Source organism: Carassius gibelio, chromosome B15 (assembly GCF_023724105.1).
Source record: "Carassius gibelio isolate Cgi1373 ecotype wild population from Czech Republic chromosome B15, carGib1.2-hapl.c, whole genome shotgun sequence".
Lineage (NCBI taxonomy): Eukaryota > Metazoa > Chordata > Actinopteri > Cypriniformes > Cyprinidae > Carassius > Carassius gibelio.
The window spans coordinates 8,391,148-8,407,846 of NC_068410.1; the positions used below are offsets into that span (position 1 = coordinate 8,391,148).

General features: G+C 35.7%; 1 protein-coding gene across 1 annotated transcript; it reads right to left on the reverse strand.

Moving 5' to 3' along the window:
• Positions 1-16,340, reverse strand: LOC127972207 (short transient receptor potential channel 4-like). The gene is made up of 11 exons (XM_052575551.1): positions 15,981-16,340; positions 14,805-15,232; positions 8,480-8,998; positions 5,022-5,358; positions 4,727-4,866; positions 4,327-4,640; positions 3,433-3,628; positions 2,784-2,975; positions 2,487-2,528; positions 2,291-2,380; positions 1-1,495 (listed from the first exon to the last, which is right to left on the reverse strand). Exons 2-11 carry the CDS (start codon positions 15,180-15,182, stop codon positions 938-940), a joined length of 2,766 nt encoding a protein of 921 aa, XP_052431511.1. The 5' UTR covers positions 15,183-15,232; positions 15,981-16,340; the 3' UTR covers positions 1-937.
• Positions 16,341-16,699: the final 359 nt, after the last annotated feature.

Genomic DNA, 16,699 nt, shown 5'->3' on the forward strand with positions numbered 1-16,699 from the left:
TTCTCTTTTAGTTTGAATTACAGTTTGAAATATTACTGTATGTCATATGGTCCATGAAAGTCAAGTTAAACTGTTATCTATAAGAACGCTGGATACTTATCCAACATCACAATATTGAGGATGGTGCTTAGAAATCTGTAACAGGTGTAAACAGATGTATTATGAGTGCTATACATAAGATTGCATAGTCTTTTTAAATCAGGCTGTGCAGCTGTTATATGTCATGTGCAACATATTTTTATTTATACACCGATGTTCAAATGTTTGGGGTTTGTAAGAGTTTCAAATGCTTTTGAGTCTCTTATGTAAAAACAGTAATAGTGTTAAATATTCTTACAATTAAAAATTTTAGTTTGACCATTTTTAATTAGAAATTTTCAGCAGCCCTTATAAGAAACATTTGTTATCATCATCAACGGCTGTGCTGTTGTGTTGATAATTGTTTTTAATGACCGGGATTTAATTAAAACAGAAATCTTTTGATACATTAGAAATGTCTTTACTGTCAGTTTTGCTCAATTTAATGCATCCTTGCAGAATAATAATAAAAACATATTAATAATAACAATAATATACAGTTTCTCTGGTGATTGATAAGATGATTGTTATTTTTCAAGTTTTTTTCACAAAAAAGGAATGAGAGGATGCTGCACATTGAAAACGTGAGGATAAATACATAAGATAAAAAAAAAAAAAAAAATACACCTATCAAACAAGTCAGTTGGACACCATGTAGCATTTTCCCTAGCTTTGTCCATTTCATATCCTCCAGATTTATGGTTGCAACCAAGCAAATACCTTTTCCTGAGACAATTAATCTTGCAAAACCTCCCCTCGGCACATTAGAAAGAAAACTCTGTCATCTCTGACAAAGTATGTCGGCTAAATTTGAGATTTGGATAATCCTTGGATACAAAAAGAATGAGAGTTTGTTTGTCTAATGGTCACGTGGAGATGCAATGTGCTCTTTCTCTTGGTCCTGCAACACACTTTCCTCTTCCTCCATCAGGCACTTTGATTCATTTTCTTCCTGTTCAGCTTCTTCTGCCAGAGGATTCTCATCCGTTTCCTCTCTAACCCAGTCCAATATGTCAGAATCCAATTCCTTTGCCTCTTCAGCGAGTGAGTAGATCTTATTTGGGTTGAGACTCTTTTGTTTCTTTGGAAATACCCCAAAGTCTGTAAAATCCTTAGGGATGTCCTTCCTGGCTTTGTCTTTGAGTATCAGGTCAGTCAGAACTACTGATGATCCATTGGCCAGACAACCAAGAGACTCCCTTGTCTCTTCAGATTTGTGCTGCTGTAGCACTGTAGTCACATTGTACAAATGTAGTTTTTTGTTCCGCGGAAGAGTCGAGGAAAATTGAAGTGAACCGTCTGGATGAGAAACATCGGAGGCCGCTGTGCCAGTCTTGTTCGCACGAGTACTTTTCCGGTTGCCTTTCATCATTCCAATGACTTCGTAGCGGAAGCTAGAGATGTCCTGCTTCAGCTCCTGTCGAAGTGATCAGAGTCCTCAATTTACTTGTGTATTTTATTTAAAGGTGCACTAAGCAGTTTTTGTCATTTAAAATGTTTCTCGCAATGACTAGAATTTTGATGGTTTAAAATGCACACTGAAATTAGATCAAGACTCCAGTTATACTGTATCAGCAGGCAAGAAAAAGCTGTTTAACTATACATTAGGGGGGCCCACCTCATGGTGGATGGCATTTTGAAATCTAAATATTTTACTATTTTTGGACACTTTTGGTTGTAATACATTAGTCAAGGGTCATAAATATGGAATTACATTTGGTTCAATAATAATGAACGAAACTGAACGTAACTTTTTCTGAAACTATTGAAAAAGAACTCAGAAACTCGGAATTAATTCAGAATCCACGATTAGCGAAAACAAATCTTTGAAAAACATTAACAAAGAATGAAGCATATTTGAATAGCCTGTTAAATTTGTGCGACTGAGTTCATTTTTTTTTTATTTTCATTGTGTTTTTCTTCTTTTGTAATGGCATATTTTTGATAGTTCATTTCAGTTTTATAAAGTTTTGTTCATTATTATTGACCCGCATGTAATTCCATACATAAAGAGCATTCTTACAACGACACTGAGAAGTTAAAATTTGTAATGCTTCATTCAGTATAAAGTACAAGACTGTTGTTGTATGTAAGGACCGGTAAAATCATAAGCAGGAAATTACTTAATCCTTGTCTCAAATCAATGTGAAAACAAAAGTAAAATCTGACATAAAATGACTATTTGGTAGACAAAGTCATTTTCAGAGCTTACTTTGAAATTCTCCTCTGTAAGTCCTTCCTCAGTCTTGGCGTCTCGAATCATAGCTGCCACATATCGTTTTACCAAGTTTCTCAAGACCTCCTGCATTTAGGGGAACAGCAGGACAATTCAGATAAAATAAAGATAAAAGAAAATCAATTCGATATAGAAAAACTGTACAGAAACAGTATTTTTGGTGATAATCTACCTGGTATTGGTGGTTGAGTCTCACGTTTTCAGCAGCTCTTCTCTGAAAGGAGGAAAGGAAGGGCATTTGAAATTGAAGAATTCTATGTCTGTCCCCTAAAATATTAAAGTATCTTCTCACTCTAAGAAAACCAAGCATGCTGGACATCTTATGACAAATATTTAGTTTGGTGCATTACATACTGTAACCTTAGCATTGTCAATTAAAAAAAATATATATATATATTTTCTGTTTATCAAATAATAATTTATTTAAACCAAATTCTATATAAGAGCCAAGAAGAAGAAGGATTCTCACCCCTAATGTCCCAAATGTCTCAGTCCTCTTTGACTTCCTCTTGAACACATGCACCTTGATCCATGTAAACAGGTAACATATGGATTTGGGACTGGGGATAATGTTGAAGGGAGGTGGCAAGGTGCCACCTTCCTCAAAATAACTCATCCATAATTTAGTTCTGGCAAATTTCCACTCAATATCAGCATGGTCCTTCAGAAAAGCCAGAAAACATTATACGTCAGAAGCAGGTAATTACTGAGAAATTAACACTTATGGATTCATACCAGAGTGCACAATGTACAGAACACTTGCAACACTTGTATTTTCTGGAATGTATATCATGTGGTGACTTAAATAATCCAGTTAAGGTCAAGCGTACAAAACATGCACAAAGCACAAAATCACTATGACCTCAAGTTTATATGTATAGTGCATTTCCTACAAGATGGCAGTTTCAGTTTTGCTTTAAAACCATTTAGACTTGCCATTTATAGTTAATGTTGTTTAAAGTTAGCTTCATACTGAATTACATATTTTTAATTCCTTTCTGTAATAGTCATGTGCAAGTTGTTTTCCTGGAAAATACAGTTCATGCAATATGCAACAAAAACTGGAGTAGGATATCATAAAAATATGTCTAAGTGCTCAGACTTTAGAATGAACTTACAGCGATATGCTGATATGAATTGTTCATCATGGCAATGAGCATATTGAGGAGGACCACCAAGGAGATGATGTTATAGGTGCCAAACATGGTGGCACCCACAAATTCGGTGAACTTGTGGTCAGCTTGGACATTGGTCACATACAGATTGATCAACCCAAAAATGGACCAAAACAAAGACTGCAAGGTCTCAAACAACCTACAAACAGAGGACAAGCAAGATTAGAAAGGGTAGTTGCAACTCAAACACAACTTTTTTCAACATTTTCATTTTGATCTAGGAGTTCAAATTACTTTTGAGGATTATACTGATTTAGATCTGGTATAGTTGACAATGAAAACAGATCAATTAAAGGGATAGTTCACCCAAAAATAATATATATAATTACTCACCCAAATGTCATTACGAACCCATTAGACCTTCTATCATTTTTGGAGAACAAATTAAGATAGTTTGGATGTAATCTGAGAGCTTTCTGACCCTGCATAGACATCAATGCAACTGAAATGTACATGGTCCAGAAAGGTAGTGAGGACATTGTTAAAATAGTCCATGTGACATCAGTGGTTCAACCGTAAATGTAACAAAGCTACAAAAATACTTTTAATATGCAAAGAAAATAAAACTAATGACTTTATTCAACAATTTCTTCTCTTCTTTGTTAGTCTCTGCCACGTGTTCGTAAAAGTATGTCCCCTAATGATGTTCTTACTACATTTCTGTGACTTGGAAGGTTTCAGTTACATTGCCGTCTATGTCTAAATCTCTCAGATTTCATAAAAAAATATCTTAATTTATGTTCCAAAAGATGAACAAAAGTCTTAAAGGTTTGGAATGACACAAGGTTGAGTAATTATTGAAAGAATTTAAATTTCTGGGTGACAAAAAAGACTTACGTTGAGAAAGCGTTGTTTTGACGTTCACAGCGGATGCCTTTGCAGTTCATGCCTTCACTAGTCTCATAGTAGAAATAAAGCTGATTGAGTCCATTAGCAAAGGCAAGCAACACCAGACAGTATATAAAGAGGAACTTTAGGATGTCCAGAAGCATCCGTCCTAATGATATCTGCAAAGGACCTAGGTGAGAATTGGCCGTGAAGAGTGAGATGAGGCGTAGAGAGCTGAAGATGTTGGCAATAGCGAACACCGCCTCTGCCACTAGAGTGGGGTGCCACATTTCCCAGGTTTCCCTGGGTTTGCAACCACTGTACTGTTAGGAAAGATGAAAATAACAGTCAGTAATTCTTGATCCATTCCCAAGTGATTCCCACCAGTGACTGTTGTGATGCAATGTACCTTCACGTAGGCAACAATCTTCAGTGAGATGGTCGCAAGATACAAGGAATTCATCACAAAGTCCATGAGATTCCACCAGTCATGGATGTAATCCTGAAATCCACCATCCCACATCTGCTTGATCTCCGTCCATATGAATCCTGCAAGGGAAGCCAAAAGATTTTGTTGGTCTCTGTTCAAAGACCTTCATGGTTCTCTGGTCCAAGATGAACCATGAAAACGTTGCATGGAGAACATTATAAGCAAATATTTCAATTTAGGGTCAGTTTATGGAATTATATCAGTTCTGTCTTACCTAGAACCCAGGGTAGGATCATCCACTCCACAGTGGTGGGCTTTGGACCTTGGCGATCGGGATTGTTAGAGACTATGTGCTGAGAGGCCAGCAGCAGAAGGAAGAGGAAGGTCAGGTAGGAGGCTGTGTGGCAAATAAACTTGATAAAAGGCTTGCGGATGAACAGGCCATAGCGGCTCTTGGGTGCCACCAGGTAACAGAGGGAGAGCAGGGGGAACATGAGGCCGATTAAGACGCATGTGATGAACTTGCCAGCCCAGTGACGTCTCCTCCAGCCAGGAAATTCATCATACCAGCGTGAAGCCAACAGCTGCTGGCAATTTGGCTGTGCTACAAACTGAGAGAGAAAAGAACAGAAGAGAATACAAGGGAAATCACATGTTACTATCCAAATATGAACAGGTGGTCTGGCAAACAAGGAGCCAATGCTGTGTTTTTGTTTTGACATTTTATCATCAGATTTCCCAGAATTTCCATTTATACTATTTGCCATTTGCCAAATGCCATTTATCATTTGCATATATTTTATAGGCATAGTTTGTGTATGACATTATGGGATGCATGTATTCCACTCTAACTGAGCTATCAACTGTCAGTAAAATTGTTACAGCACAAGCAGACTATACATCATGTATTTTAGCAGACTATACACATGTATTTTAGCAGATTCTCCAAAGCCAGACTACAGGATACCATGTGAAGTGTGCATTAGTGTCTTATAAAGTCAGAATGATAAAGTGAACATGAACAGTGAGGCACGAGGTCTGAGTTTCTTTCATTTCTTCCCCATCAAGCTGCTGAGCCTCCTGTGGAATAGTTAACATGTTGCTTCATACTGCTTGAGCATCAAACACTTGCACAAAGGTTTGCGATGTGATTTGACAACCATATTGTTGTAGCCAAAATGATCTGAAGGCAAAATGCCACCTATAATTTGTAAAATCATAAAAATGTAAATAATTTTGATAAGAAGTGTATTGCAAACCCATTTTTCTAACTGGTCCTACAGTTTCTATTAATCCTCCCCAAATTTTTGTCAGGTCATCTTTAGGCCAAGCTGGTCCTTAGTTAGTAAAATGTTATTAGGTAACAACTAATATAATTAGAAAAAATAATTTTAAAATAAAATAAATCCTTAAAATGCAAAAATAATCAGTAATCTATAGATATGTAATGTGGTTATTTAAAGGACATCAAATTAACAGATAATTAATAAAATTTGACATCTAAAACAAAAATTAAAAACATAAAATTCTTATATAAAAACAAGCTAAACTACATTCTAAATTCTTAAAAAAAAACTGTAGTAAATCAAAAAAGTCAATGAGTGAAAATAATAAAAATGTAAGCTGAAAGGAAAAACTAAAATATTTACTGTGGATATATATATATATATATATATATATATATATATATATATATATATATATATATATATATATATATATATATATATATATATATATATTTATTTATTTATTTATAACCGTTTTATTGATCAAAGAATGCTGAATTAAAGCTGTATGGTTTGACCTTAAAATGAAATTTATAAAAAATGTGTGGTGAAAATTAATTATGCTTAATGCAATGTTTATTTTTTATTATCTGCATGGGCAAGCAAACGCTACAGTACTTGCAGCCATATATCGACTCTTGCTCTTGATGCTTATTTGTTCTCTCCATCATCCTCTTCATCCGTCTCCAGTGATTTGCCCAAAGCTATTAACAGAGCATCTTAAATGTCATGCGGAAGTGGGATGGTGCCTAACCAAATTACAAACAAATGCATCCTCATTACAGCAGAGCCAGGGGTTCTGGAGGCGATGAGGTCAAGTCTGAGATGATTTTAAGTGTTCTCCGTCAGGCCTGATTTGCACGATGCAATCTGTTCTACCACTCAACTAAAGGACTCTCTGGCACAGGACTGCTGTACGAGCGAAGACAGTATCTTAATACACAATACACAATATAATCAGCAGGACAATTAAGGCTACCACTTTGAAATCAGGCTCAGTCTAGAGCATGTGTCTATTTACTGCTGTACTCTACAGAAACAATAAAAAAATTTAAAAAAAAAACTTTATATCGTTTAATTTTTAAGGCTTTCAGAACTATAAAACTTGAAAGCTTCAGAAAACATCTCCACAATAACTAATTAATTAAATAAATAAATATAACAAGCATTATTAAAGGCGATGGTATTTTTCTTACCCATTCGCAGCAAACAATATGCAACATGTTATTTACTCATATAATCTAATGGCTGACATCTTTTAATCTGAGCTAATACAAAGCATGCTGCATCTGTTCTGAACTGTTCTCTTATATTGTAGTGGACATCCACACGCACCGTTTAATTGGAGGCATTCAAGTAACATTTACAGTAATAAGATTAGCGCTGATGTGGCCGTCACTGCCATTCCCAAAGACTGTTTGACTGCTGGAACAAATGCCATTTAAACTGAATTTAATCATGTCTAATATAATCACGAGCTGAGAATAATATAACCAATGGATATATAGGTAATTCGCATACAGTAAACAACAAAGTGGATGTTTAGGGTGTAATGCCTTTGCAAAACCAAAAGAGGGCAAAATAATTTCAGCAACAAGGCTCCAGGATGTCAAAACTAATTCCTGCATTAATCTATTATTTATTAGTATTTTTATCATTGTTGTTTCATGTTCACACTGTGTTAAATAAAGACTAAATGTGGACTATTTTCTAACCAAATTGGAACAGACTAAATTCAAGAGGCAAAGTAATTAGTAGCTATGAATCCACACTACATGCTAAAAGTGGATGACTCCTTACTCCTACACTGTAAAAAGTCATACTGGGTCAAAAGGGCTCCTTTTATGAGATCTACACAGCGCTGAGGCATGTGATGATGACCTTGTCAACTGTGGAGAAAATTACCCGCCTCTTAGATTGGGCTTGTAACACTTCAGTGCTTTTGAATTAATGCACAACGGAGGCTTGAGTATCATCTGGCTCACCTCAGGTATTGCTAAGAGCACTTTCTTGAGTATACAGTATACATGGGAGTTAATTTGTCCTTAGCTTAGTCAATCTTAGGGGAGATAGAAATCACAATCTGCAAGAAATAATTAGCTTATTAAAACCTTAAAAAATATCTGACCCAAAAAGCCAAAACATATCTGCACATTGTAGCTGTGGATCATTCAGGTAAGAACACAGTGTTAAGAATCAAGGAAATTGAATATTTTGAACGGGGTAATTGATATAAATTAAACTATTCATTTTTTTCTCTTGTGGATTATATGTAAGCATATTTTATGTGAGTCATCATATTCAGGTCAGTACTAAATAAACAATAACATGCATTTTGTATGATCCCTCTTATTTGGTAAAATAATTAATATTTTGCAGATTCTGAAAGGGGGATGTAAACTTTTGAGCTCAACTGTACATGGTTGCAATACCAGATCTGTACCTCTTTTTGGCGGTATTTGATGGCTAATTTCAGTCGGGCCAGCTCATTGTTAGGCTCATCTTGCAGCAGGTTGACATCATCACGGAAATTGAGGATCAGCTCCAGTTCACGTGAGGACCGGGTTTGGTCCAGGAGGTCCTTTGCAAAGCGCTTGCACTGATGGGAGAGCTCCTCGTATTCGGCCTTGAACTCGTTTTCAACTTTGCTGAGCTCCTGGAGCTCCCAGCTGAGCTGGAAGGCGGTGAGGAAAGGATCCTCGCTGGACAGGGCGATGAGAGAGGGGCTGGCCAGGGCCTTGTAGATGTTCAGCCGGGAGCGTGAGTGCCGCAGACTGTCCACGTCTGAACTGGAGACGCACTCCACGCAGTTACAGCGCACCTCGTGAGGCTGGGGGACAGACACACCTTTCTGCACCAGCATCTTGATGATCTCGTAGTTGTTGGTGTGGGCAGCCAGGATGATGGGAGTGATGTCAGGGGTGAAGTCTGAGAACTGTTTATCCAGCAGGATGGGTGGTACCTGGTAAGAAAATGAAAAAGATGGTTCAAACTAATCTGATAACACATACATATGCCATTCATTATTTTTAACTACACAATGGCCCCAAAAACTATTAAAATGTTTAGAAAACTAATATGAAACTGAACATACTAAATACAGTATATCATGAATCAAAATGTGTTATGTTTTTAAATAAATGCCACTTTGTTTGATATTTTGTCATATAATGCATATACTGTATACCCTAGTAAATAAGTAATATATTCAAAATACAGTTATTTCATACCAAGTATAGTTCAAATCTATTAACATTTACTGACATATCACTCGAGACTTACTGATATAAAAATTATAATTAAACTTTAATTTAAGTACACAACAGACATTTCTTACTATTAAGCCTAAAATGTGTTTTAATGTTACTAATAATGCTTTGAATAATGTAAACCTTCAAATGCAGGATATTTAAAGTGTACTTGAAGTGTACTTGCAATAGCTCCACTTTAGTACAATCAAATATACTTCTCTTTAGGTGCACTTCAGCAATGCTTGCTCAAATTAAAGTGGATTCAGTACAAAAGTAGTTGTACCAATTCACTAACTTTAAATTCACCAAAATTAAAAATTAAAAAAATTGTACTACTTTAAAATATCATGTTTAATTAAATGTCCCTTTTTTGTTATTTTGTAATTACTAAAAGTTTCTGAGTAAAAATTGTTTCTACTGAATGTTTTTCAGTGTATTTGTGTCCACTGAATATAATAATAATAATAATAATAATAATAATAATAATATTAAATGTGTAATTTATTTTGAAACAATTTTCAAATAACAGCAAATAACACATTGAAAAATCTTGAAAAAGTTTTATTCCCCTTTCTACAGCAATAAGCTTTATAAATGAATAATCTGTTTAATTTATCTCTATCTTTTTTTACAGTGTACTGAAATACTGCAATATTTATTACTGAGACATTATTTTATAGTATTATATATATATATATATATATATATATATATATATATATATATATATATATATATATATATATATATATACATACATATATATATATATATATATATATATATATATATATATATATATATATATATATATTTTTTTTTTTTTTTTTTTTTTTTTTTTTTTTTTTCTTTACAAAATAATAAATATGCAAAAGATTGGATAAGACTGTGCTGCATTTACAATTGGCATCTCACCATGAGTCGCTAAACACACTTGCTGGATAAAACCCCCACAATTAAGGCCTCGTTATGATTCAGACCTCAATGTGAAGGACAGCTATAACAAATGAAAACTAAAGAATATTCCAAATGAGAGAGGAACACAAATGCATAAATTAGGAAGAAGAGTATAAAACAATAGGAGGGCCCAATATTGGTTTAATAATGATGAAATCAAATGACCCAGACACTGACAGGGAAAAAGGTCTTTCCTAAAAACCCTCTGAGCACATAAGAAAGAAGAAAAAAAAACACTTGGGAAAGAGGCTACAGAGAGGCCTGTGATCACTTTGAAGCAGCTACAGAGAGAGCTTCGCTAGCAGAGAAGAACTGTGTGAAATCCTGTATGGAGTTTGGCAAGGTTTTTGCTTGAAAGGCATAATAGTGACCCAGTTACAATGGGAAATGTTTCTGTGGTCACATAAGACTGAGCTTTTCTAACCAAAGCAATATGTGTGGCAAAACTAAAAGTGTCCAAAACTACAAACAACAATGCATCCAATAAATTACACTGGGGGAGCACAATACTGAAGCACTGGTTTTCATCAGCAAAGATGACGCACCTTATTAAAACAGAAGAAAGAACAGCTGGCACAATATAGCAAGAAATACAGCAACCTATTTCAGCCTCACATTTGGGAGGTAGTTCATCTAAAGGACAATGTTTTGGACAAGGGCAAGGATAAATGAACATTAGCCAACTTAAGAACAAGATAGTGAATGTCCTAAAATGCTATGGTTGAAACATAAATCATAATCGTAATTCAACCGTGAAGTACATGCAGGACTCGAATTGTGGCGCACGAGTATAATCCATTATCTTAAGAAATAAGAGCATATCTGCCAATATGTCTGGCTAAAATCACATGAAAAAACAAGTGCTGACATTAAAAGAGTTAAACATGTCATTCTTGCCTAACCATATTAAAATAACCTATAAAACAATGTTAAGTTGTTGAATGAACAATAACCAGTCACATATTACAGTCACAGTGTTTCAGCTTTAGCTCTGAAATTAATAAATGTTGCATTAAATCATTGACTTCCAGTGCTTTAAAATATACAAAACTCAACCACTATGATCTCCATACCCTAGTAAAAAAGTTATATATTTAAAATACATTTATTTCATATTAAGAATAGTTCAAATCTATTAACATATTTACTCACAGATAAATAAAAGCTTACTAATAAAAAACTTATAATTAAACTTTACTTGTTTAATCTTAATCATATCTAAAATATGTTTTAATGTCCGTTTTGATGAGGACCGTATATGATCTTGGAATAATATCAGACTTTAAATGCAAAATTTTAATTGTACCTGAAGTATACTTGCAATAGTTCAACTTAAGTACAATAAAATTTACAGTTTAATTGTACTTCTGCACAATTAAAGTCCATTAAGTACAAAATTAGTTGTTCCAATTCAGTAGACTTTAAGTATACCAGTTTATTACACTAAAAAAGTACAATTGCACGACATTTTAGTAAGTACCTGAATAAATACTTAGCATGAAATAAATGTATTTTAAATACACTTAAGTATATTATTTTTCACCAGGTTAGTCTTGACAAATAATGACTATCCTTAAACGACATGCGCCATCACTTGTAAATGTGAAATCTGGAACTTAAAGCAAAACCAGCTTTGAACCACGGTTTTAATAGTGAATAGTGAAGTGGATAATATCTAATCCTTTAGTGCAAGCTTTAAATCGGCATGAACTAGCGAGTTGTAATATATACACTGCTACATGAAGACTGGGTTCTGTGATCACACCACATTTGGGGGAGATGGATAAAAAAAAACTGTGAGACAAAAAGAAAGAGCGTGAAAAAGAAAACCAGGCAGCATGCGCAAAAAAGTGATTAAAAGTGAGAAAGCGTAACGAGTGAAGTGAGAGAAAATGGGTCGAGAGTTTATGAGTTAAAGCCACTTAGAGAAGAGAAGGTGTGATTTGAAGGTAGGGGGTGATTAGCACATTTCGACTGATATCTTCATCCTTTTCACAAGAGCCCACAATGGCAACAGCAAAAGCTCGACTATTTGAAGAAGATAATGAAGGCTCCAGTAGGAGAGACATGTTCAGGCTGGCAGCCATACTGATTATCTGCTGCCGCAATATGACGCTTTGAAGCTCATCCTTAACCACAATAGACCGCAGAGGTGAAGGGAAAAGAATTGGAGAAAGTAGAGGGCTTGACTCAAAATGTCAGCAAGATGACAGTTCAAGTCAGTTTTGTGTTTAATAAGTGAAAAGAAGCCAGTCTCATGATTCATTACGCACATCTCCAACAAAGCTGAGGGATCGCTTCTTTTTTTTTCAATCTTTCAATCTGAATTGTTTTAACTGCTAAAGAAAGAGACTCTTACTCCCACATAATGATTATAATGAAAATAATGCTAAAAGTGTAATTTTTACATGCACATCCAGGAGGTAGATAAGTTTGTTGCTTCATCAGAACAGATTTGCGAATGGGTGCCGTCAGAATAAGTATTCAAATAGCTGGTAAAAACAATGATGATAAAACAATGATTAAAACCAAAATCACAATTAAGCGCAAGTAACTTAAATCCATTAAACTAATATCTTGTGAAGTAGAAAGCTGTATGTTTGTAGGAAAACAAGCTAATTAATAAGAAATTTTAACTTTAAACCGTCGCTTGTGGCCAAATTATGATTCCATAATGACGCCTCCTCCAAAACCCGTTTCCTGTTGTCTTCTCACATTAACATATACCATTAAGAACTATTTTTGGACTGTTTTCGCTTGTAAACAGAGCTTGATCTGTTCATATTTCTCGCCTGATTCAGACAATACAACCTTTTCACTGGAGAAAGCAATACAATGAACAGAGGACTCGTTTGAATTTAAAAACATCTTAAAGATGGATTTGTTTAATACACACAGTTTTTTTCACTTAACAAGACAATCATTGATGGACTGGAGTCATGTTGTGGATTACTGTGACGTTTTTAAAAACTATTTGTAATTTTATTCCGACGGCACCCATTCACTGCAGAGGATTCATTGGTGAGCAAGTGATGTACTACTACATTTTCCCAAATCGGCAAGGAAGAAACAAACTCATCTACATCTTGGATGGCCTGATGGTGAGAAAATTTTCCACAAGTTTTCATTTTTAGGTGAACTGTTTCTTTAAGAAAAGAACAATATATTTGTTTTGACGACTACATAACAGCCAGTTACCTTATTTAATATATATTTTTTCATAATTTACAAGAACTCGCTAATGTGATAAAAGACATGAAGAGAGCCACATTATATGATCATCAGATTCATAATTTAGAAAATCAAAGCAAACAATGTGTTCATGTGTACTTACTCGCCCTCTTGTGGTTTTTAGACATGCTGATGTAGTCATTTGCATATCAAAACGTTTTATAAATGTGTCATTAATAGACATAGACAGGAAGAGACACAGAGACAGAGGAAAAGAAAACACCCTCAGGGATTGAGGAAGGAAAGATCAGATACACAGCTGCTCTGGTTTGTGAATGGTGCATCCATCCCATCTTTTTTTGAACTAGTGCTGCAACATCCAGTCTATTCCTAGCCAATAAAGGGAAATCTAATTGAAGTTATAAGGAGTGGACAGACCAGTAAGACCCATATGTTAAGTCACTCAGTTGGTGAGAGAGCAAAGCTCGCTCCAAAGTAAACAGCATTAGAACAACAGTAATTATTCATTTACATGCCTGAGTGTCTGAACACTGAGCTTTTTATAGCAAACAGTTTTCTCCTCTGAAAAGAAGCAGACAAGCACACTTTTTCTAGAGTGTTCTTGTGTTGACATCTGAGAACTTCATTCCTTTCAGCCCTAAAAGCACTCCTATCTACAGTAACGGGTTGTTTACATGAGAAGTTGATAAGAGATCGTTTGAAGGTTTTGTGTCCAGGGAGAACCAATGAAATATCTGGATAATAAAGCAAACATCTATATTCAGATATGCTCTACAAGTTCTGTTTTGGGGATGCGATTTCAGAACTTAAAATGGCACAATATACACAACGTGTATAATGAAGTGCAAATAATTATGCATAGTTAGTACAGCAAAATAAACAAGCTTTATGACCTTTAGAAGTTGCCACAAATTTATCTGCCACTTGGCACCTGCTTAATTTGGCAATTAATTGTTTTGTGCAATTAATTATTGGCCATCAAAATTCAAAGAACAAAATTGTTAATGTGTTTTTGTATTCATGCTAACAAATGTATTTTTATGATGTTAATACATATTTCAATGCATTTAATAAATCACTGGCTTAAACCAACCAACCAACCTTCTATAGTTTCCACTAGACTGGTCTAGTTTGATGGTTTTAGAGAAGTCTACTTATTAGCTGGTCAGGGTAGGCGACCCAGCTAAACCAACTGAACACCAACAGAAGAGACCAGCTTTATAAGACTTCTAAACTAGACTGGTTTAAGCTTTAGTTCTAGCAGAGATAGATGCCATTTTCATTTCTTTTACTGAAAACTGTTGTTTTGTAGAATATTGCCATGTGATGTGATCTAGATAACTAGAGCAGACAGTTCTTCGAACAAACCTGTTTCTCTCCGCTGGGCTTCTTGTGGTTCAGCAGGAGCTCCACGGCTCCCACCACCTCTTTACGGATGGCGTGGAGCAGAGCATCCCCGACATACACGTTGAAGCTGAGGAGCAGCTCAATGATCTCCAAGTTCTCATTCTCGATGGCGATGAGCAGCGCCGTGCGCCCTAGAGGATCGATGCAGTTGATGTTGATCTTGAAGTAGATCTCCGCCTCTTCCAGCGCTAGTTTCACGCTGGCGTAATCGCCCTTCTCCACGGCGCTGAGGTAGGACTTCTCCTGCACCGAGAGCTCTGACTCGGAGCGCACAATCCGCAGCGGAATGCGGTCCCGGTACGAGGAATTGTCCGTTCGGCGGTAGTACAGCTGCGACATCTTGACTTAATCCATCACAAAACAATTGAAGAGTGAGGAGTAATGGCAACCTAAAGACAAAAACATCTTGGGATTTGATATGGACACAGTTTAATGGCTTTATACAGTCTACTGAAAATCCAGCTAGCAGGTGCAACGTAATAGACCACAAAGAACCAGCAATAAAACAGATAGCAGCTAGTCATACAAGTGGTTAGTTTTTAGAACCTTTTATCAGTTCGCACAGCTAATAAACAACTTCGTGGGGTCATGCAAACGGCTTGGCACAACTGGACAGATCATATTTTCATGGAATACAACGACAATTACCATTTCTCTTGTGTTAATAAATTGTTGAATTATTATCCCCTTGTGGTGTGAAATAGAGCAAGAGAAACTGAAAAGAAAAAAAAGAAACTAATCTTCAGATTACGCATGGTATGGTATCACCTTCTGGGACTAAAAATGAAGCTCATAATACAAAATATATATTTGTATAAGTTTACAAATATGCAAAAAACAACAATTTCAGTGTGTAGTAGTTTAAATTAAAGCACGCAAACCTGCCAAAACCCACTAATCTCCAAATTGCGCATGCTTACGCAATGAAACCACTCTAAACTTCACTTATAAACAACTTCCGTTTCATCATTAAGAATCACGACTAAACTTATGAAATTGCAGATGAAGTACATGAAGGCTGGATTGACATCACGATTCGCATTAAACGCTTAACGGTTAAATACACGCACAGTTTAAAGCCTTGGATAAGGATGCTCTATCGATTTACAGATCGCAGTGTATTGTACAGAAACTCACCTTGCTTAAGGAACAACTTTGATTCTCACATTTATAAAGCTGATGCAATCAACTTCACCGATTCATCACCGAAAATACTTTTGGAGCAATATTCCTACGACCACATGAGGACTGTTGCGCATGGCGACTGTGTTGTGCTGCCACAGCACCGACGCACCGCTGTCATCATGCTGGAATTGCAATGATCCATTACACATAGTAGACGTCTGGCATTGTCCAAAGTGCATTGTATTAGCATTTCCTTTCGTCTGTTACTCCAGTTCAGATGAACCCCAGTCTGACGTAGATGCTGCTGAAAATGATTACCAAATTAGTAGTTAGGCTATATTACGTAATTCACGTGCTCCAACAGAGGCACAGTAATGCAATCTAATTTACAACCTATGGGGGGGGGGGGGGTAGATTGTCTTAAGTGTTTTTTTACTCTCCGCTTATTATTATCATCATCATCATCATCATTATTATTATTATTATTATTATTATAGATTTAGAAGAACCGGCTCTTAAGAGTCATTTGTTAGGGAATCAGACTGGGCCAGTCATGTATGTTATTTATAAATTCGTTCAGCCCATTCATTGGTCGCGTTTTATGTTTTGATTCATCAAAAAATAAGCCAACCTACAGTATAGGCAGGGCCGTCACAAATGGGGCGAAAGGTGGTTACATTATATAGGCACACAGCTCGGAGGGGCCCTCTGATGATTTCAACCGACTGGCC

What these genes read in the sequence shown, in the direction of transcription:
- LOC127972207 (XM_052575551.1), bottom strand. Translation starts at nt 15,182, where the DNA reads ATGTCGCAGCTGTACTACCGCCGAACGGACAATTCCTCGTACCGGGAC. An exon ending in GATCCTACCCTGGGTTCTAG is followed by an intron (nt 4,867 to 5,021) that starts GTAAGACAGAAC and finishes CTTCCCTTGCAG; the next exon opens with GATTCATATGGACGGAGATC. An exon ending in GACTCAACCACCAATACCAG is followed by an intron (nt 2,381 to 2,486) that starts GTAGATTATCAC and finishes CCCTAAATGCAG; the next exon opens with GAGGTCTTGAGAAACTTGGT.